This window comes from Micropterus dolomieu, linkage group LG01, assembly GCF_021292245.1.
Source record: "Micropterus dolomieu isolate WLL.071019.BEF.003 ecotype Adirondacks linkage group LG01, ASM2129224v1, whole genome shotgun sequence".
Classification (NCBI taxonomy): Eukaryota; Metazoa; Chordata; class Actinopteri; order Centrarchiformes; family Centrarchidae; genus Micropterus; species Micropterus dolomieu.
Genome location: NC_060150.1, coordinates 45,146,696 through 45,169,590, shown reverse-complemented (window position 1 = coordinate 45,169,590; position 22,895 = coordinate 45,146,696). Strand labels below are relative to the sequence as shown.

At 42.3% G+C, this 22,895-nt stretch overlaps 1 protein-coding gene across 7 annotated transcripts in view; it reads left to right on the top strand.

Annotated features, from left to right (window-relative positions):
- Positions 1–22,895, top strand: part of LOC123967426 (disco-interacting protein 2 homolog C-like) — an 80,751-nt gene that overhangs the window by 10,428 nt on the left and 47,428 nt on the right. For 3 of the 7 annotated variants that reach the window (XM_046043531.1, XM_046043525.1, XM_046043563.1), the window contains exons 2-9: positions 10,030–10,101; positions 10,745–10,849; positions 12,357–12,482; positions 15,280–15,576; positions 16,355–16,477; positions 17,174–17,320; positions 19,455–19,574; positions 21,519–21,716. In XM_046043531.1, the coding sequence (XP_045899487.1) occupies positions 10,030–10,101; positions 10,745–10,849; positions 12,357–12,482; positions 15,280–15,576; positions 16,355–16,477; positions 17,174–17,320; positions 19,455–19,574; positions 21,519–21,716 (1,188 nt within the window). Of the gene's footprint in view, positions 1–10,029; positions 10,102–10,744; positions 10,850–12,356; positions 12,483–13,879; positions 13,950–15,279; positions 15,577–16,354; positions 16,478–17,173; positions 17,321–19,454; positions 19,575–21,518; positions 21,717–22,895 lie in introns of those variants that run through there. The other 4 variants (XM_046043538.1, XM_046043544.1, XM_046043550.1 and 1 more) reach the window with 4 other exon arrangements.

The window sequence follows — 22,895 nt, the reverse complement described above, 5'->3', positions numbered from 1 at the left end:
AGACAGACAGACAGACAGAAAGAGACGGACAGAGAAAGACAGACAGACAGACAGAGAAAGACAGACAGAGAGACAGACAGACAGAAAGAGAAAGACAGACAGACAGACAGAAAGAGAAAGACAGACAGACAGAAAGAGAAAGACAGACAGACAGAAAGAGAAAGACAGACAGACAGAAAGAGAAAGACAGACAGACAGAAAGAGACGGACAGACAGACAGACAGAAAGAGAAAGACGGACAGACAGACAGAAAGAGACGGACAGACAGACAGACAGACAGAAAGAGAAAGACAGACAGACAGGCAGAGAGACAGGCAGAGAGACGGACAGACAGACAGACAGAGAGACGGACAGACAGGCAGAGAGACGGACAGACAGGCAGAGAGACGGACAGAAAGAGAAAGACGGACAGAAAGAGAAAGGCAGAGAGACAGACAGAAAGAGAAAGGCAGAGAGACAGGCAGAGAGACAGACAGAAAGAGAAAGGCAGAGAGACAGACAGAAAGAGAAAGGCAGAGAGAAAGGCAGAGAGACAGACAGAAAGAGAAAGGGAGAGAGACAGGCAGAGAGACAGACAGAAAGAGAAAGGCAGAGAGACAGACAGAAAGAGAAAGGGAGAGAGACAGGCAGAGAGACAGGCAGAAAGAGAAAGGCAGAGAGACAGACAGAAAGAGAAAGGGAGAGAGACAGGCAGAGAGACAGGCAGAAAGAGAAAGGCAGAGAGACAGACAGAAAGAGAAAGGGAGAGAGACAGGCAGAGAGTTAGACAGACGGACAGACAGGCAGAGAGACGGACAGAGAGACAGACAGGCAGAGAGACGGACAGAGAGACAGACAGGCAGAGAGACAGACAGAAAGAGAAAGACAGACAGACAGGCAGAGAGACAGACAGACGGACAGACAGGCAGAGAGACGGACAGAGAGACAGACAGGCAGAGAGACGGACAGAGAGACAGACAGGCAGAGAGACGGACAGAGAAAGACAGACAGAGAGACGGACAGAGAAAGACAGACAGTGAGAAGGACAGAGAAAGACAGGCAGAGAGACGGACAGACGGACAGACAGACAGACAGGAAGAGAGACGGACAGAGAAAGACAGACAGACAGAGAAAGAGAGACGGACAGAGAAAGACAGACAGACAGAGAAAGAGAGACGGACAGAGAAAGACAGACAGTGAGAAGGACAGAGAAAGAGAGACGGACAGAGAAAGACAGGCAGAGAGACGGACAGAGAGACAGACAGGCAGAGAGACGGACAGAGAAAGACAGACAGAGAGACGGACAGAGAAAGACAGACAGACAGACAGAGAAAGAGAGACGGACAGAGAAAAACAGACAGAGAGAAGGACAGAGAAAGAGAGACAGAGAAAGACAGGCAGAGAGACGGACAGACAGAGAGGCAGACAGACAGAGAGACAGACAGACGGACAGAGAAAGACAGACAGAGAGAAGGACAGAGAAAGACAGACAGAGAAAGACAGGCAGAGAGACGGAAAGACAGAGAGGCAGACAGACAGAGAGACGGACAGAGAGGCAGGCAGAGAGACAGACAGAGAAAGACAGGCAGAGAGACAGACAGAGAAAGACAGGCAGAGAGAGACAGACAGAGAAAGACAGGCAGAGAAAGACAGGCAGAGAGACGGACAGAGAAAGACAGACAGACGGACAGAGAGGCAGACAGGCAGAGAGGCAGACAGACAGACGGACAGAGAAAGACAGACAGGCAGAGAGACGGACAGACAGAGAGGCAGACAGACAGACGGAAAGAGAAAGACAGAGAGACAGACAGACAGACAGACGGACAGAGAGGCAGACAGACAAACGGACAGAGAAAGACAGAGAGGCAGACAGGCAGAGAGCCAGACAGACAGACGGACAGAGAAAGACAGAGAGACAGACAGACAGACAGACGGACAGAGAGGCAGACAGACAAACGGACAGAGAAAGACAGACAGGCAGAAAGACGGACAGAGGAAGACAGAAAGACGGACAGAGAGGCAGACAGACAAACGGACAGAGAAAGACAGACAGGCAGAAAGACGGACAGACAGACAGGCAGGCAGGCAGAGAGACAGGCAGACAGATGGACAGAGAGACAGATGGACAGAGAGACAGACAGATAGAGAAAGAGACAGACAGACAGAGAGAGAGACAGAGGCAGAGAGAGAGACAGGCAGACAGAGAGACAGGCAGTGATGCCAAAGGTCTTAATGAAAATAAATTATTAATAATAAATTAAATATTTTTGGCATTTGGACTGTTTGTTAGAGGCTAAACAATAAATCATGTAATTAAGAAAATAACCATCAAACTGATCGATAGATTGAAGCCCTGTACACGTCCGCTCAGCTGTCCGTGGTGACGTCGTTTCTCTGGGCCAATACCAAAACACCTAAATGACGCCTTGTTTGAGAAATATAAACGCATTTTAAATTTAAAAATCCAAAGTTCTCAAAAGATGTCTAAAAACAAGCAGCTGAGTGAGAAGCTGTCGAGTTTTAACATCAGACCCGCGAGGAGAAAGAAAAAAAAAAAAAAGCCCAGAATGCATTGCAGCATAACAAGACTGGATGAGGGTTTGAGTCAAGGCTGTGGATCTTTCTGGGTAATATAGAAAACAACCAACTGGAGCAGAAGTAAACAAGGCAGGTTAAATTAAATAATAATCAAGTTTTTATATATACGACCCAAAAACTTAAGCTCTTTATTTTCATTGTAGCTGAAGCACTTTCAGTTTATTATAAATTGGGATTTACAGCGTCCTCTTGAAGCGGGAACTCAACAACTTTTTGAACTAATAATTCTTGTTTTAATCTGTTTTAAAGTGTAACAGAAACAATAAGTCGATAATTCATCCATCAGCTGACAGACTATATATCTTATTCGCCTTGTGAGTATGTCAGCTAGAGCTGAAACTTTTGAACTTAAACTAATTCAAAGTATTTGGCTTGATTATTGGATTCGCTGACATTCCTTTGCTCCTCCTCACGTGTGAAGATCTGCTGCTTCTTTTTCTCTTATATGGACTGCTGGTCAGACCAAACAAGCCACATGAAGACTTGAACTTTAGGAAATCGTAACGTTTTTCTTATCTTTCAGGGATGATTATTTATTCAATAGAAGAAAAAACCTGGCAGATTCTGTGTGTTTGTTGGTGAAAGCTCCTCAGCTTTATCTTAAAGGACAACTTCCGTCCTTTAAGATCAGGGATGATGTGTTTACGACATCACAGGTTTGTGGTGAACTTGCTAAAATGAGTTTTCAGAGTTGTTTTTTTTCATTTTTTGGCGGCGCTGAAAGCTCAGACCATTTGCAGTCATCTGCAGTCGGCAGCTATCGATCCTCTCTCTAAAGCTGTGTGCCGTTAAAACAACCGAGAGCGGCGAGGAGAGGGAGCGAGGACGAGGAGGAGGAGGAAAGTAATCAGGCTGCCAGTACAGACTGGAGTGGCACAAACACACAAACACACACACACACCATGGCAGGTATCATTAGCCCACATCTGATGCTCCAAATCCAAGATGGCCGTCTCTGGCCTTCTCCGGGAGAACCGTTGCTAGGCAACTCCCTCCCTGCTCTGCTGCGCTGCAAGTGGAAGATGGCGTCTCCCCGTGGACGTCGTGTGTGTGTGTGTGTGTGTGTTTGTGTGTGTGTGTGGCAGGAATCAAGAATGTTGTTATGCTGCAGTTGATCTGAGAAAAGGCCTAACTCAGATCTAACACACGCAGATGAGCAGATTGGACCCAGATGTTCTGGCCGTCCTCCACGGTCAGATTGTGAAATACAGAATCTCGGCTTGTTGTTCTCTGTCTCTCACTCTGTTTTTAAAAATCTATCCATCGCTCTGTCTGAGTTTGAACATTTGTTCTTTTCGTTCGTTTTTCCGCCACATTTCATTCACTCAGTAAAAAAACACTCGCCCTTCACACACACCGCAGCTCTGCAGCAGACGTGCTTCCATATTGTCTTTTTGTTTTCATTTGCAACGCTATTTTGCACGTTTGAAGAAATGGCTCGGCTGCGGGAAAGTGGATTCATGAAGCCGACCAGAAGACGTTTCTCTCTCTAAGACACGACTCTTTTGGAAACTGGATCTTGAAAGTCACGGTGGCTGATATTACATAATATTTGTTTGCAGCCATAATTTGTCTGTATGCGTTGATGCACAGCTGCAAATGTGTTCTGCAGCCGTGACGCGCCCCAAAAACCCCAGTGTGTGTGCAAACAGCTGACTTCATCTTTTAGAGTAATAGAGTCGCCGCTCAGGTGTGATAATTTCACTTAGTTCAGATGAAACAGCTTCAAATACCACTAGCAGCAACAAATTAAACTGGTGAGTGTTGATTTTTGAAAAAAGCAGATAGAAATTGGACATAAGCGAGCGACTTTCTCGCCCCGAAGGTCGATGTTTTTCTGTTGTTAAAGCAGAAATATGTTTTTACTCCTTAAACCAGATAGCTGTTATGGGATAAATGTGCTTGCAGCTTGTTACAAGGAAAGTTTGTTGTCAGTTAATCTTATTAAAAGATCTAAACCAATAATGAATGAATGAATGAATTACTATAGACTCACACTGTAGAGCGCCAAATGTGGATTAATCCGCTGCTGAAAATAGTCCCAGACAAACACACTTTTGTTTCGCCTGTTTGAGCATAGGGTGTAATTTTCCTCTATAACAAATGTTCAAAAAATGTTTGATTTAATTAATTTTAATCTCAAACAAATTAACAGTTAATTTTTCAATGATATTTATTTTGTTAAGGGACAGAATTTTTTTTTACTTTTACTTAGTTTGACTCATGTACATGTGTTAAAAAAAGTTTTTCTGACCATAAATAATAATTCAATAACACAATTAACCATCTGTTTGAGCCTTTAAACTTAATAATAAATAATTTGACAGTTATCGTGATAATAAACATCAATACTGAATGACATGAAGTTTTTATCGTGGTAACATTTTTATGGCCCAGTCTTATTTGAGCAACTGTTTTAGCAAATTATTCATTTTTAAAGATTGACATCTTAAGTAGGAAAGTCAGTAAGTATTGAGAGGCAAACTAACACATCGTTGGTTTGTTGACAATAATAAAAAATCTCCAGTGGGGTGAAAAACACTATCTATCACTATCACTATCTCACCATCGCGAATTTCTTTCAAGGTCGTATTCGATTGGGATCTCTGTTGTTTGGTGAGTAAAACATCTCTGTGGCAATAAAATAAAAATCAATAATTAGAAAACTGGTGCGAGGCAGTTGAGCAGTCCTTTAATGGGGACAAACAAGGAGGTATTAGCTCACATTAGCCCGACTGCGAGCACCCTGGGGGGCTGTGATTGACAGCTGGTAGTAGAGGTCGCCTATGCAGTGAAAACCCCCCTCAGGGATTGTAATGAGCTTCGCCACGGCCGCCCCCCCCCTCACTGACCTCTCTGTCTGACCATCCATCTCTGCTGTCGTCACTGAGCTACACCTCACCAGTCACACTCACTCTTTAAAGCCATGTCTTCATATCAAACGTCTGCTGACGGTGTAATTCCACTTCTTTATCATGCACTTAAAGTACAGCAACAATGGTAATGTCGTATTTTCATTTTACGATTGAAGCTGTTTATTGTTCTGAATGCCTGGTTGGTCTTTCCTCATGAGAAACTCCTCGGGGGGTCACAGGAGGAGTGGTTTGTATGGAGAGCAAGGGAGTTAGCATTAGCAGCAATAGTTACCAAAATGATTAACAAATAAACAGATGAACAAATACAATCTTTTAAATATAAAAATATAAAAAGGAAATGGGACAACTCGAGGGAAGCGTAAGCTTGTTGGATAGCTTAGTCTGACTATTACGCTGCATTCATGTAATATGGGAGTTACTGTTATTACCAGTTTTAAAAAACGTTGACGTCAACGTTCAAGTCGTAGTTACGATGCGGAGGCATTTAAAATGGAAGCGCTTGATAAAGCAAATAAACATGGATTGTCTTACCGGTTGTGCAGCCATCTTGGGTTGTCTTTGTAAACATTTTTTCCATCTAACATGAGGTGAACTTATCTCAAGGATCTGCAACTGAGACGGTTGTTGTCTAAGGTGAGGCTGGGATTGGCTAAGGCAGTTGTGACATCGTGAACACTTACCTGCTTTGACTGACTCGTAATTAGGGTAATCGATACAGCATAGTATCGCGATATTTTCCGAGGGAATATTGTATCGATCTTTTATTATATAAATTGTACATGAGAATTTTACTTTTTGGTACTATAATGATAAAACCAATTGCGTTTTCCTTTGGGGACACAATTTGAAGTTGGGAAAAAAGGTAATAAATTGCAATATATCGCAATATGTTTACAATCGCAAAAATATCGTATCGTGATAATATCGTATCGTGGGCCCTCTGGTGATTCCCACCCCTACCTGTAATGTATGTATGTACAGTATGTTTCGAAACACACGTCGCTTGACCACGCCCTGTCTGATCTCTTTGTGCGAACTCTGTCTTTTGCATTTTTTTCTTTGCAGTGTTCAGGGCAACCTCTCCTTTAAAGACATTCCTGGTACTCAGTTGTACCCCAAAAAAAGTGACAGAAGTAGTCGTAGGAAGGAAAATAAAGGAGAGCGTTTCCACACATCTCGCCATTCACTGTGTAAAGTGGGCATGATTGTCAGATTTCAGAAAGTAAAACAAAAATGTCCAATGGGGCCCTCCTTGATTCCTACATCGGACCCTGTAGGCGGTTTGAAGCATTGTTATGCAGTTTGACAACCACTTTTTTAGCATGCTGAGGTCCATAGTAATGAAACACCGTGTGGAAGTAAGTGATGTTTTGGAGATGCAGTGTAAAAACAGAAATTACATAAAAATTACTTAAAGGTTAATTCCAGTATTCTTTAACCTGGGCCCTATTTTAACATATTTTGGGGTCTAAAAAGCTAATAGGTAGGGGCGTGACGAGATCTTGCAATATTAAAACGTGACGATATTTCTCAAGGGTGGCGCAGGGGTGCAGTGGTTAGCGACAAGGTCTTGGGAACTACGGCTGCAGCTAACAACGACTTTAGTACTCGAAGCTTCTACAGATTATGTCATCGATTCAGCAAACATCAGACCAACAACCAGACAACTGCTTTATCAACACAAACATCACCCGAGTGCTCTACAAGTTATACTAAGCTGCAGCTTCCCGACACCCAGTTAACTCATGACTGTGACGTCACAAACCAAACTCACGAACGCACGTGTGCACATTTACAGCTGAGGTCTGCGGCTTACTTTGGCTTCAACTCAACAATCAATCGTGATTTCAGTTAGGGCTGGACGATATGGCCAAAAATGTTATCACGATAAAAAGTTTCATATTTTTGATATCGATAATTATCACGATAAGTTTGAAATTGTTATTTCTTTCGACTTTGAAGGCTGAGTGAAAGTTGAAGAAACCAGATGGTTAATTGTGGTTTTGTGGCAAAACTTGATGCCAAACAGTCCTAATTAGTGTATAATTCCAGTGAATAAAGTCAAACATTTATTGAATATTTATTGAACATTTGTAATATTGTAACTGAAAAAAATTATATTGTTATTTTTATTGTCCAGCCCTAATTTCAGTTAAATGCTAAAGTTGCTGTTACCTTGTCTGTGGTCCGCTGGCAGAACACCGGCTGCTTTCTCATCAGGAGCCGCCGTGCTGTTGCAGAGGCGACATAAGTCTCGTTTTACGGTGGACAGACTGTAACATTATAGAGTTGTTTTCTTTTAGCTTGAAATAATCCCGTACTTTGGACACTTTCTTCTTCGTCCCTCACTATTTTCCCTCTCTTCCTCCACTTTGCAAACAGCGCCATCATATCACGTCATGTTCACACAGTGCGACAGTCATAAATGTCCGTGCGAAACAGTGTGCTATATAGTTATATGGATTAAACGAAGCCTCGAGGAAAAGAATGCTTTTTAGTAATGGAATTAATCGATTTATAATTGATGAATCGTTTCAGCCCTAGTTTGAACCTTGGTCGTCGCAGGTCGTCACTTGGTTCTCCCCGTGTCTGCGTGGATTCTCTCTGGGAGCTCCGGCTTCCACCGTCCAAAGATATGCAGGCGAGGTTAATTGGTGACTATAAATTACACTTAGGTGTGAATGTGAGTGTGTGTGGTTGTTTGTTTCTGTGTGCCTTGTGATGGACTGGTGACCTGTCCAGGGTGTGTGAGGGTGAAATTAGCCATTTTTAAATCGTTTTGTGGCAGCATTTTCGGTGGAAACAATAAACAGCGACAGAGTGACAGACAAGGCACTGACAATATGTAATCAACTTTTCAAAATGCACCTGCATTGTTTTGCATTTTGTGCCTTTAGTTGAATAAAAGACTATTTTTCCAGTCATATATTTCATCACTGAAGATTTCGAGATGCCGCTGCGTATAGCTGCCTCGCCGTTAGGTGCGCTCTGTTTAGTTTTGTTTAGTTTTTGTGTGTTAATCCGGTTTTCAGCTATGATTCCCGGAGCTCTTTCACAAGAGCTCATGAACATCAGGGGAACAACTCCAGTGATTTTATTTCATGCACAAACTTGGCAGTTTCCACATATTTGTTGTTAATTGTTAATCACTGTTGTTTGCTTGTTATATAAATTGACAAAATATAAAAATATCAACAACCTGATCAACTCTATGCAAAGGAGATGTTGCACCGCGGGAGGCAAATGGCGGTCACACCAGATGCTGACTGGTTTCCGGACCCCCCACTACAGTGAAACTGCACATTTTGGAGTGGCCTTTTATTGTGGCCAGCCTGAGGCACACCTGTGCAATACCCATGCTGTCTGATCAGCATCTTGATATGCCACACCTGTGAGGTGGATGGATTTACTCAGCAAGTGCTCAGTAACACAGATTTGTGAACAATATTTGAGAGAAATAGGGCAAAAACAAAAGTGTTGCGTTTATAATTTAGTTCACAGTGTTCTTTCTCTGCAAATAGTTGTATTATTTTTCTGTATTCTTTTATTATTCTTATATAACTTGCATTTGTTTATTCCATATCTATTTATTTCTACATTTATTTAATGTCAGCTGTATGTTTGTCTACGTGTAGCACCTTATCATCAAAGCAAATGTATAAAACACTACTTGGCAATAAAGCTGATTCTGATTCTTAAAAATTGTGTTAAAATATCATGTCATTCTCATGAACTAATGTCGTGTATCGTCTTGTGAGCTTAGTGTATTACAGACCTCTTACTAATAGGAAGAAAGAAAATTTTGTAATTGGTCCAGTAGCCGTGAAACAAGCTGCAACGGCCACAACGTAACATAAAGGTCTGTCTCTCTGGGGATCATTTCCATAATGTTGTCAGACAGTAACGATAATAACAATCAGCCTGTCAGTGGCAAAAACAAGCACTTTTAGTGGACGTACTTCTGGCGGGTACAAGGATTATGTTGCAGCCATTGCAGTCTGTTGCGTGGCTGCCGGCAGAAGCGATCTACTGGACCAAATCCAAAATCTTCTGTACCTATTAGTCAATTAGACCTTCATCCCCCGTGGGACTTAATGCCACAGCGAGCTCCCTCCGTTGTTCCCGATCTTTGGATGATGGAAGATCGAAGTAAAATGAGTAACATTTTGTTGAGAATATCAAGTGTTTGTGTGTGAAATAAGAAAGCAGACAAGGCTTAGACATGTTGTAGACTTTGTATTAACGTCCAATGTGGGAAGAGACGCTGGTGGAAGAGATCTGTTGAACTAAACAATCTGTGCGTAACCCTGTGTTATTATTCTTTTTCTCACGTTCTTCATTTCCATCAGTATTCATCACATCGTTTATCTTATGTTGCTTTTAGTTGTGTTTTACATTCTTATCTTTAATAGACATTTAAAAGACTGGGAGAGACAGAAGAGGTTGGCTGACTTGAGACTAAAAATTTAACGATAAAACATGTTTAATAAATAATTTAAATAATTTAAAACAATCAGCCCACACAGCCGTCACTGGCTCTCTCACTCTCTATCTATCTATCTCTATCTGTTTGCAGGGGACATCACTCAGAAGGGTTATGAGAAGAAGAGGCACAAGCTGATCAGGGCATATGTTCCACATGCTGGAGGTAATTTAGCAACCTCTGACCTCCCCTACACACAGCCGCCCCCCCCCTCCTGGCTAAAATATTCCCATACCACCATGAGGGTATCGATCTGGTATCATGACAAACACAGTTGCGATGATACTCCACTCTATCGATTCAGCCTTCAGCCGCCGCCATTAGTGAATGTAGGTTAGGACTCCCTAGAGCTCAGCTCGGGCTCGCTCCTCTGTATCTGAACGTGCTGTAGTCGCTCCCACAGGCCTCGCTGCAGCTAAAACACACACGCATCCATCACAGCCTGGGTTTATCTTCATCGTCCCTCACAGGGACGTAGCTTCGGTTATCACAGGTCACAAGATACTGAGGGATATTCTGTCGGAGAGCAGCAACACAACTACCACATTATTATTTTATTTTATTCTATGTTGGGTTTTTTTAATTGTTTTGTTTTATGAAGTCAGAAAAATATGATTTTTCTGCCGAATCAAATCATCCCCATGTTTGTTTTTCGTTTTTCTTGCACTGTAATTATTGCTTTTGTGAAACGTGTGTGTGCATATGTGTGTGTGTGTGTGTGTTTGTGTGTGTGTGTGTGTGTGTCTGCATATATATATATATATGTGTGTGTGTGTCTGTCTGGCTGCTTGTCTGCTTGCCTCTGTAGGTATGGAAGGACCCATGTCCCATCGGGCCCCACTCGGCCCCCCCTCTGCTGCCCGTTTCCACCGGCGGCGAACCTCCGGCACGAGGGACGAACGCTACCGATCAGGTACAGAGACCACACGTGCCGAACAATCACAAGAAGCTGTGATGGTGCTGAAAATGAGCTACATTAAACATAAAAAGGCCAAGAAACCTTCCTACCTATGTAGATCATTAATACATAAGTATGAAGATTAATAGATTAGAATAATATTGCAGCTGTCTGGATGTCTAGAGTGCTCGAACTAATACATATTTTACTTTCATGAAGTTGGAGTTCGTCTTAGCTAATGTTTGCTTCACAGGTTGCTGTGACGCTAGATATTTATTTTAATGGTCGATATCCGAATAAACCAACGTTGTACTCTCTAATAGGTTCATGTCAGTTGTGGAGGAAGTATTCAGATCCTTTACTGAAGTAAAAGTACTAATAACACACTTAGAAGTAAAAGCCCTGCATTGAAAATGTTACTTAAGTATTTAATTATAATTAGGAAAATGTATTAAATGTAAAAGCTGTAAAATGTCCCTGAGCTTGTTATTCTATCATTGGATTATTATGCATTAATCTAAAAGAAGTCCTCCCGCTGAAGGTGTTGAGGTAATTTTTGACTATTTTGTATCGGACTGCAACTAATGATCATTTTCATTATGGATTAATCTGCTGATTATTGAATGGAGAAACTCCATGTATCTATTAACTGATTATTTGGTTTGTAGAAATTCTACATAGAGTCCGAAGTGACACCTTCACAATCTTGGTTTTCAACAAACAGTCAATAATATAGATACTGTATAAAATAATCGAAACAATTCAAAGGTAAAGCTGCTGTACTACAACTTACTTTTGGGTAGTTTAATTTACAACATTCATTTTTATATTTATGAGTTCTCGGATGTTTGTATAAAAAAAATCTTAACTTGTAAAGTAACCAAAGTTGTCACACAAATGTAGTGGAGTAAAAAGTACAATATATTTCACTTTGAGATTGTGAGGAGTAGAAGTAGAATGTGGCGTGAAAAGATAATACTCGAGTATTTTAAATTTGTACATTTACTCAAGTAAAAGTTTAAGAAAAAATAATGAACTCAAAAGGTTAATAACTAAAATTCAGTTACTAAATTAGAAATTAAAACAAAAGAAAATGCAGCAGTGGAGTCTCTTTGGAGCCAGTTAGCTGAGCTGAGCTTCCACTTAGACCAGTCACACATAAGTCAACTTGCTAAACAGTTAAAATCTTGCAAGTCATTGCCAATTACAGTTCATTGCTGCTTAGTTAGCTACCGTAAGTGGCACTACATAAATTAATATTTGGCTCCTTCCATTAAGGTTTAACTCAGCCTCTGAGATTCGTATTTAAAAGTCATTTAAAAATCCAATCAGGTTGATTGAACACACATTTTGCGAAACAGTTCCTTTCTCAAACGGCTCTTTGTTTAGTACCGCTTCTGCCGGTCACTGCTTCAGTTACATTCTCAATAAATCGGGGGCCGGCTCCCATCGTTCACGGCCGTCACATCACCAGTGAACTCCAACTCCTCTGCCTTTTTGTGAATGAATCTTTCTCCCTCAGACGTCCACACCGAAGCGGTGCAGGCCGTGTTGGCGCGACACGTGGAGAGGAAGGTGGCCGTGCCGATGCCGTCCAAAAGACGTTCGCTGGTGGTGCAGACCTCCATGGATGCGTACACGCCTCCAGGTGACGAGACACCGCAAACATTAAACTTATACATCTTGTTAAGTCAGTTAGTTGGTTGTTAAGTAGCAGCCGAGGTGTTCATTGTGTGGAGTCAGTTCAACAGTAGAAATCATTTACTTAAAGCTACCAAGAGTTTGATTGTTTCACCAAACACACGTTGGTTATCTCAGCTGAGCTGGTTTGTACTAAAATATGGCCCCAGATAGGCCGCCCTCTGCCCAGACGGTCAGAAGTGTTTTTTATTCTGACACAGAAACACTCATTTTAAGAAAAAAACTGCAAACTCACACACATTTTCTGAGGCACGTAAACCCACTTATAAATTTACAGTGAAAAACAAACCACAGACAGCTGCAACGTTGTCCTCAGTCAACTACTGTAAACGTGGCCTGCCATGAAAAACAGGAAAAATACTGATTAGTGACTATTTTGAATGTTTCTGTGCTCGCTGTAACCACAGGAATTTGGCTGAAATTGGATGAAGGCTGACCTTTACCTCAAATATGAGCTCATTAGATTGAACGTAATCAGAGTTGATAACATCGTTTGTGTGTTGATTGAATTTTAATGAAGGAAATGTAATAACTTTGTTCTCCGGGAATTTGCTTTTTAACCTTTCGAATAAAAAACCTTAAGTGAACCTGACGTCTCGCCAAAGCCTCACAAAACCCGTGAAGGCAAGTTAGAGAGATTTCTTAAATGCTCTGACAACAAGATCTGGGTGGAAAGTTGAGTTAATTGGCCTTTTATGTTATTTAAATTTAAGATTTGTGTTCACATTGATGTTTACTGCGGCTCCCTGTGCCTGCTCGTCTGCGTTCAGATGATTAACTCCTATTTAAAGAATTAAATTCAGTCTCTGCGGTTCTTTTCTGAAGTGCAGCCTGAAGCTAGTTTCAACTAAATTGGTTCTCGTGGCTGTTCTACGTAACCTGACTAATTATTGACATTTCGGGTCTGCGAGCTCGAGAACCTGCAGTCTGCTCCGCCACTTAGAGGTCATGAAACTTCACTGGTTAAAAGTGGTGAATCATAGTCTGCTGCCTCTCTTTGAATCATTGTTTTACTACAGTGCAACAATTACCTTTAAAACCCCCAAATGGATCTGTTCACCATTACAGTCCTGTTGTCTGAGGGATTCTTTGATTAAATCTCTCTTGGGACTTTAAAGTATAATTATTGTTCTATTTATGTAATAGTGCTTACTGAGCTTATCTAGCAAAAGTAAGTGGACACCCAAAGATTGCACCCATATGTCATAGTTACACATATCCTTCCACAACAATGGGCATTAGGTTGAACATTTTGGAACCTGCCTGCAGGGATTTGCACCCATTCAGCATCGAGAGCATTAGTGAGGTCCAACGCTGATGTTGGGTGACAAGGTCTGGCTCACAAGTGTTGCTCCAGGTCGTCCCAAAGGTGTTGGATGGAGCTGAGGTCAGGACTCTGAGCAGGCTAGTAAAGGTTAGCTACATCAAACTGGGAAATACATTTCTTTATGGAATTGGGACAAACACAAAGTCTGATATATCACTGTATGCTGTAGCATCACAATTTTTATTTATTAGAAATAGTCTTTATGATGTAAACCAGTCCCAGACGGAAAGTAACAGTCTGAGGTGTCAACATACTGGAGAACAACGTCCGTAGTGTGCAAGTTCAAGAAAACAAATTAGCTGATGAATCCATTTGTCAAACTTGGATGTAGTGACAAGAAAGAGTCACAAGCTATCACATTGACTTGTTATAATAAAAGAAACCTAAAGATGATGAACTTTTATCTTCTTACCATTGTGTTAGATGAATCATCAGTGACGTCTGAATGTATAATAATCACCCGGACAGCTCCTGCAGCGTAATGCACCCAGCCGAAAAGGACGATATTGTGGCACAATTTAGCTCAAGTTTAGATTAAAAAGGATTTTTTAAACTAACTTTTTACTAAGAATTTTTATGACTCTTAAAACCACACAACACTTTTTTATTTTATGGTGGTGAGACACATGCCTTTGGTGTGAGAGACCCGGGTTCAATTCCCCACTGTGACCAATCTACCATTGTGTCCCTGAGCAAGACACTTTAACCCCTAGTTGCTCCAGAGGCGTGCGACCTCTGACATGTATAGCAATTGTAAGTCGCTTTGGATAAAAGCGTCAGCTAAATGAATAAGTGTAAATGTTGCCGTGTGAAATGTGCCACAAAGTTTATTCACACTAACTGTGTGACCTTTACTACAGCGCTCTTTGAGGTGTGACAACAGCACCTGCAAACCTCTGTATTGCTTTGTTAACGGAAAAGTACAACATTTTGGAAAACACGCTTATTCGCTTTCTCGCTGAGAGTTAGAGGAGATTGATACCATATCTGTATGGTAAATTTGAGGCTGGAACCAACAGCCGGTTAGCTTAGCTTAGCATAAAGACCGGAAACGGGCAGAAACAGCCGACAACAAGTGGCCATATTTACGGGGAGATATGTACGAGACTTTTTCTTTGTCCACGTTTAAGGGACAGATGGAATCGATCCTCTTCTGTAACGCTCAGCGAGAACGAGAATAAGTGCATTAACTGTCAAACCTTTCATTGTCACGTTTTTTGTTGGATTGATTTGATTGGTTATTGGCCTACCCCGACTGCTTCAGTGGACGGTTTTCAGGATGTGTCACCGTATGTTAATGTGTTAATTTACATTTCAGTGCCGCTAAGTGGCCCTGATTGCTTCTGTGCTCATGTTGTGTTCGTGTTGTATGATGGTTTTCTGTTAATAAATAACGGCGGGCACTGACTCTCACCAGGCCTGTCGCCCCTGTGCTCAGACTCGTCGTCGGGCTCAGAGGAGGAGGCGGGGCCAGGCGACGACATGTCGGGCATGGAGCACTGGATGAGCCGCCCGTCCCAGCTAGGCCCCGCCCACCTGGGCTCCACCTCCTCCTCTTCCTCGTCCACGCAGAGCGGAGGCAGCGGCAACGCCGGGCGGCTGGCTGACTCGCTGGCGCACGCGCACATCTCGCACCTGGCGCACACACACTTGGCGCACACACACCTGGGCCAGTTGCACCACCAGCAGAGCCACCTGTCACAGTCACACCACGGTAAGACTTTACTGGGTCACACTGGTGGATTGATTGTCTGCTTTTTTTACTTTGTTAAATTTAGATCTGTTTATCTAAAAACTTGCTTGTTGAGTGATTTTAGGCTCCAAGTTTTAAACTTATGTAACAGCACACGATGAAAGCACCTGTGTTTTTTTAATGGATGCGGGTCCTAAAAACAGGGCCAAATAAAGTGTAAAAGCAGACGTGAAGGAAGTGAGCATGTGTGGAGGCTTAATAGATTTGTTTCATGCATTTACATGTGTTTACATGTGTAAGAATACCTTTTAATAGAGTTAGCGGTTTAAATAACAGCATTTTATGATGGATAAGATTATTGTTCTTCATTTAATCTGTTTCCAAACGTGTGTTTTTCTCTCATTTGTTTTACAGTATACTGCATTTTATATTTACAAGCAACATATAAATGATAAAATAGAAAAAATTTTTTTTGTAACTTTATGTATATAGATATGAGTGTTTTTTTTCATTTAACAAAAACAACTTATTTCACAAATGTTGTCTAAACAGAAACAGCAACATCGCCTAAACAAGATTAACACGTGTTCAAAGTTTGATTTGAAATGGAAACTATCTGATCAAAGAACAAGTAAATCTCAGCAGAGTACCGCACTTCTTCTTCACCAGTTAAACCTACTGGTGCTTCTACTTTGCTGCACCCTTATTCCTCCAATCTGTTGTCATTCATGCCCTATTGATTTCCTTTCCTGCCCTGTCACAATACTATTGTGTTTTACTGCTGCATGTGTGCATTCAGGCATCGGCCACCTGTCTCTGAAGAGGAAGGGGGCTCTGAATGTAGCAGAGAACGGAGGGTCTCTGCGACGATCCTGTGAATTCGGATCTGACATGCTGTGGCCGCCGCCGCTGGAGTCAGACGGTACGTCATACTCATCTATCACAAGACATGGAAGCGTTTTAATCGATCAATCAATACCTTAAATACGACGTTAAATCAAATATTAGCAGGCAAACAGTCGTCGTACAGGTTCACAGCACACATTTATCTGAACTCTCTACTGATAGCTCCCAATAACTGTGATTTATTAGAGCAGCGTTTTGATCAGAGATCAAAGAAAGTGAAGGGAGAACTGATGAGTGGTCCAACAAGTTGTTTGATCCTGCATCTGTTTAAACTTTTTCAATCTGCTCGCTTCACAATCTGCTATTGATTTCACATTAAAAGTTATTGACAAGCCTCTTATGAAAACATGATTTGCTTTGTTATGTATTTATAGATAGTTTGTGTCAAATAAATCAGTTAAATGTCAAGTTTTGTGTAGAAATTCTTAACTTTGCATCATAAAATGTGCTTTCATGTAGTATAGAAAGGAAGTATTATTGTGGACCACATATTGTATTGAATGGATCTCCAGCTGAGCCGGAGCTCATTGTCACTCCTGCGTTTGCCGGGGATGTGTAACATACACACAAAATGACCATCGTAAGGTGTTTAATTGTCCATAAGAGCAATAAAAGAAGGCTCTCGACAGACAGTTCAGTGAGAAGTATGAACAATGAGTCACTACTGGCTGTTTGTCTCTCTCCATCTGTCTCCCTCTCCGTCTCCCTGCAGAGAATCACTCGGCCCCCCCGGACGTGACGGGCTACTCGTCAGACTCGTCCCACTCCCACACTGAGCGTCACCACATGGCCAATATGGGAACCATTGCCAGGAACACGCAGAAGTACGGCAACGCGGAGCGCATGGAGACGGGCGACGGTAAGAGTCATCTCCTCCGCCTTCAGCCTGCTCCCGACTGCAGCCTCTGAATAAAGACACTGAAGACAGTCGGATAAAAATAGAAACTCCTTAATCAGGAGGTGAGCTCGAATTGGACCACCGCCTTGGAGAAATGACCAATTAGACTGCGTCTGTTCATGTCACTCCCCTGGATGAACAGATTGGACTTTCTTTTTTTTTGTACCCTTTATTGTTTTGTTTTTTAAAGCTGACTGAGCGTCTCTGTTCTTTTTCAGCATGCTTCACAATCATGCAGGCACAGTTAGATAACTAGACGACCAATGTCTGTGGTCCATTCAAGCTGAGAATTGAATGCCTCGTTCAGGAAATACAGTGTTTTCTTAGTCAGTTCTTTTTCCCGCACAGTTTAAAAGCCATCTAGAGATTTGAACCAGCAGTCCTCTGATAACAAGGCAGGTTGTAGTCCTTAGTAGGGTTTGACGATACACTTAGCTCACAAGACAAGACGATACACGATATTGGGTTTACGAGACGATTTTTTAAGACATCTTTAATGACAGGAAAAATAATATTTTATTCCAGTGGTTCTCAGACTTTTCCTCTAAATTGACACAAATTAGACCACGGACCCAAATTTGATACGATGTTGTCCCGGGGTCGACAGGGATTTTGTCTTTCAGATGTTTTATTACCGAAAGCGTAGGAAACCACTAATCAAAACAGTCATAAATTCTTTGTGTTACTCCTGAATGGAAATATAGTAAAAATAAATTATTCCCCTTTTTGCTGGGGACCCCCTGGAGCCCCTTCAAGGACCCCTGGGGTCCAGAACCACAGTTTTATTTAACTGAAATACACAAAATGCCAAACCATGCAGGTGCATTTTGAAATAGGGCCGGGCAATAAAACGATAACGATAATTATCGCAATATAATTTTCCTCAGTAACAATATAACAAATGGTAAAATGCTAAAATGATCCACTGTTTGGCATCAAGTGTTTGTTCTGACCATAAAGGATAGTTTAAAACACACAAACTCTTTCACTCAGGAGCAGAAATCAGCCTTTAAACTTGAAATAAAGAATGATTTGACATTTATTGAGATAATTATCGTTATCCACTGATACGACATTTTTTATTGCGATAACATTTTTTTCGCCCAGCCCTATTTTAAAACGTTGAATGTCTCTCCGGTCACTCTTGTCGCCGTTTATTGTTTCCACAAGTACCCAAAATGCTGCCACAAAAAAAATTTACCAAATTTTATTACAAAAGTAAATATTGGCTACGTTCAGACTGCAGGCCAATGTGACTCAGATCTGATCTGTTTATGACAGTGTGAACAGGCCAAGTCACATGGAATCTCATCTGGGCCACTTCCATATGTGGTCCAAATCAGATACAGATCGGGGTTTTTTTAAATGCGTCCTCAGTCTGGACGCTCGGGTCGGAACTGATGCGACTTTGACGCAGCTGTTCTGCTGCAGACGGAGCCGCGGTGGACAAAAAAGCTCCTCAAAAAGCCATTATTAAACACGAGGCTCTCTTCCTCCTCTACCTCGCTATCATCTGCTCACAAATTCCCTTTCTTACACCTGAAGTCCACCGGGAGCTCTCTTCTGAGTTACGTGCGAGCTACTTGTCCGAGCGGACACAGTAGAGCGAGATAGAGAGAGAGTTTTGGGGCAGAAGCGTTGTACAGCGCCAGACACCGTGAAGAAAAGAACAGAAAGTTGTGAACAGAAATGTGACCCGTGAAAGGACAATGAAAAACGTCAGTCTCCCGTGAAAACTGGGAGGGTTTGCAAGTATGAGCTAACCTCTGTGGCTCTCTTTACTTTACACTTTTAGGCCGCGGACAGTTCACACAATTATGCGACCTGTCAAACAAAAAAAAACAGAATTGCGCATTAAGGCCTGAAGTCTGAACGTAGCCATTGTTACATTTTCATATCGTGAGACCTTGTTGCGTCCCAAACCCAAGTCGCTAGCTTACCAAACTTGCCCTAACACTTTGAGGTTTGTTATTGATAAGATCAAGAGGACTGTCTTGTACGCCATCCAGGCCACCGCTTCCCTTTCCACTGTGGAGAATAAGCCCAAAATCCTCCTCCTCCTCACCCCGTGTGTATGTGTCTGGGGTTTTTACAGGTGTTCCAGTCAGCAGTCGTGTGTCAGCTAAAATCCAGCAGCTTGTGAACACGCTGAAGCAGCCTCGCAGACCTCCGCTACGAGAGTTCTTTGTCGATGACTTTGACGAACTTCTGGAGGGTTAGAAGCCGCCTTTGACTCTGCATGACTCGTTGTTCTGTCTGTCTGATTTTAAGTTAACAGTGTGTCATCCAATCTGTCTTCATACTCGGGAGACATGAGTGATTCTCTAAATGGTTCCTTTAAATAACACTTGTGTTATGACAGGTGAGAACCCCCCACGTGCCCCTTGTGTTCAGGTGTTCAGGCTCACTTCACCTCAGTCTCTCGAGGTGCAACACAAACCTTTGTCATGAGGGGGGAACACCTGGAAACAAGGAAATTTTAATTTCTTTCACTGCCACTTTCTGCTTCTACTCTGCCACATCTCAGAGGAAAACTTTTTTTTACTTACATCTCAGACATAAGAGCTTCTAAAATGTCATGTTTTGTTATAAATTAACCCACCCAAAAGTACAGCCGAAACGATTCAGTTAGTCAGCTGACAGGAAATGAATCGGCGACTCCTATGATCGTTTTTTCACTCCCTGCAGCACACACACACACACACACACACACACACACACACACTGCACAGAGAGAAGGATTTTGGGGAAGTGATGATAGCAGATATCCTCCCACTGGGACTAAAGTCGGAGCCTGCGGGTGGATGCTGGGGAGGCAGTGGGGCTGAATAAAGCAAAGAATCAGCAGCAATGAAGGTCGAGGAGATACCTGCAGAGCGGTGAAGCAGAGGGAGAGCTGGGCATGTCTGGCTGCTCAGATAGATTGCCGAATTTGAACGGATGTGTTGGATAGGTGACGCAGAGAGTGTTGCGGGGCAGGAGCAGTGCAGCTGAAGCGGACGGCCTGATCTGGCTCGCGGTTCTTTACTAAGCTTTTAAGGATTTTTATTAGTTTGTGTTAATGTTTACAAAAAAGTGTTGTTGATCAACCGATGTGGACGGAAAACTTCAGACATCAAGTCGTGGAAAGACAGAAAGAGTGTAGAAATATGTAGGAGGGCTGAACAATTAACAGAACATCGCACCATAATTAATTTAAAATGTTTCTCAATGAAAATGAGAATAATGATCGTCCCCCCTAGAATCGCAAATCATAATGCGATATCAGTCAAAATAATTGCAATTAGATATTTTTTCAGCCGTCATATGTAGGTTTTCAAGCATTTTAACTGCATAAACTGATCCAGAGAAAAATGGAAAATGTACACTTCAGTATGTGTGCTACACTTCTTAACTTACTCACGCTCACATGTATCTCACCCTGTGGAAGCAGTGATTTTCATCTGAAGAGTCACATGGAGCAGTTAACAGAGACCAGATGATGATCGGTTCGTATAGAGCACAAAGTTCTTCACCAAGTATTTCAAAACGTACATTGTAGGAAATCTTGAGCGCAGAGATCTTTGCAGTCCATCACGTCTGTCTGCTGTTTGCTTGGCTCTCACCATCTGGCTGCATTTTCTATTTTTGTCTCTTCACTTCTAGGCCGTAGTCTTCAATTGTCTTCTGTAGAAACCAAGTGTTTTTATAAAAAGTACTTTCTCGTTGACTGGGAAATAAAGTTTTCTGGTGTATTTTGGATTCATTTTACAACATGTTGTAAGTAATGGTGGTGTGGTCGTACAAGATAAAGTATAGATTGAGGTTGGTTTAGTGGTTAAGAGCTCCAATTCACTCTGGATCCACATTTTATGACAGAGGCTCAAGGTTGAATCCTGCCAAATCCTTCCCTCTGCTGCTTCTCCGCCTTCTTTCTGTCAAAACTAAATATATATTAAAGGAACTCATCTGTCCAGTTACACATTTTACACATTCCCACAGTGCATCTGGGTTCATAACAGGTACGCCTAATTAATTATCAGCGTTTCTTTGAGCGTGATGCTTCCTTCAGCTGTCTCACTGCCTCTGGCTTTGCTTACATGTGGTGTTTTCACGACAGACTGTGAGCAGTAAAAAGGTTTGTGAGCTGCGCGCTGATTATCCGTCTCTTCGTCTCCAGTCCAGCAGCCGGACCCTAATCAGCCGCGGCCCGAGGGGGCGGAGATGATGCCGGTGCGGGGGGAGGCGCTGGGGGTGGTCACCAACTGGCCCCCGTCCCTGGAGGCGGCGCTCCAACGCTGGGGAACCATCTCCCCAAAAGCCCCCTGCCTCACCAGCCTGGACACGGCGGGGAAGCCCCTCTACGTCCTCACATATGGTAACCAGACGCTCCTGCAGCTCAGTATTTATTCAAATAAGCCAAGTGAGTGTTTTGGTAGAGCTAAGGATCTACTGTTGCACTCGTGTCGAGTTGTTCTGGATGCTTAAACTGGAAATAAAGAAAGAGATTCATTTTAGCGCACAGACTTCCTATGTTTTAATGCTGCACACCATCATGCACACAGTCACATTGGGTTTTTGTGACTTTTTTTCTGGAACACATTGTCTGCAACATTGCTTTTTGAGTTTTACCATCCCCAAAATTATCCACTGTTTTATTTTATTAGACAACAGCATTTAGAGAGACAGAGAACACTAAAACTCTGAGGCCTGTTTTGAGTTAGCAGACCCACAAACACTGGTAGTTGAGGATATGATTATGTGTCAGGCTGAGTGTCATTTGAACTGTTTCAGTACATCTGCAGATACCAGAAGCGGGAAAAAATCCATGGTTCGTTTTGTCTCGATACAAAGCAGCTTTGATCAGTTGAAGCTTTGAAACAACACACTGACACTGTATTTTTTTAAGGATAATCTGTCATCAGTGTTGGTGGAAAACTGGTGTGCAGCCCTTTTCTTTTTTCTACATTAATTCATTTTTCTTTGCACTCTTGTCCACCAAAAGTGCATCAGACGACACTTTAACCAATTTTAATCCTTGATAAAAACTAAACTGATTCGTCGATATATTGATCTCTTCTGATGCTGAAACCTCTTAAATGTCACTTCAAGAAGTTTTTTTCTTTTATCGACTGCATGTCCTCAAAATAGAAGTCCAAGAACACAAGTCATATCCTGTGAACTCAGTCTCTCTCCCTCCCTCTCTTTTCATCCCTCTCTCTCCCTCCCTCTCTTTTCATCCCTCTCTCTCCCTCCCTCTCTTTTCATCCCTCTCTCTCCCTCCCTCTCTTTTCATTCCTCTCTCTCCCTCCCTCTCTTTTCATCCCTCTCTCTCCCTCCCTCTCTTTTCATCCCTCTCTCTCCCTCCCTCGCTTTTCATTCCTCTCTCTCCCTCCCTCTCTTTTCATCCCTCTCTCTCCCTCCCTCTCTTTTCATTCCTCTCTCTCCCTCCCTCGCTTTTCATTCCTCTCTCTCCCTCCCTCTCTTTTCATCCCTCTCTCTCCCTCCCTCGCTTTTCATTCCTCTCTCTCCCTCCCTCTCTTTTCATTCCTCTCTC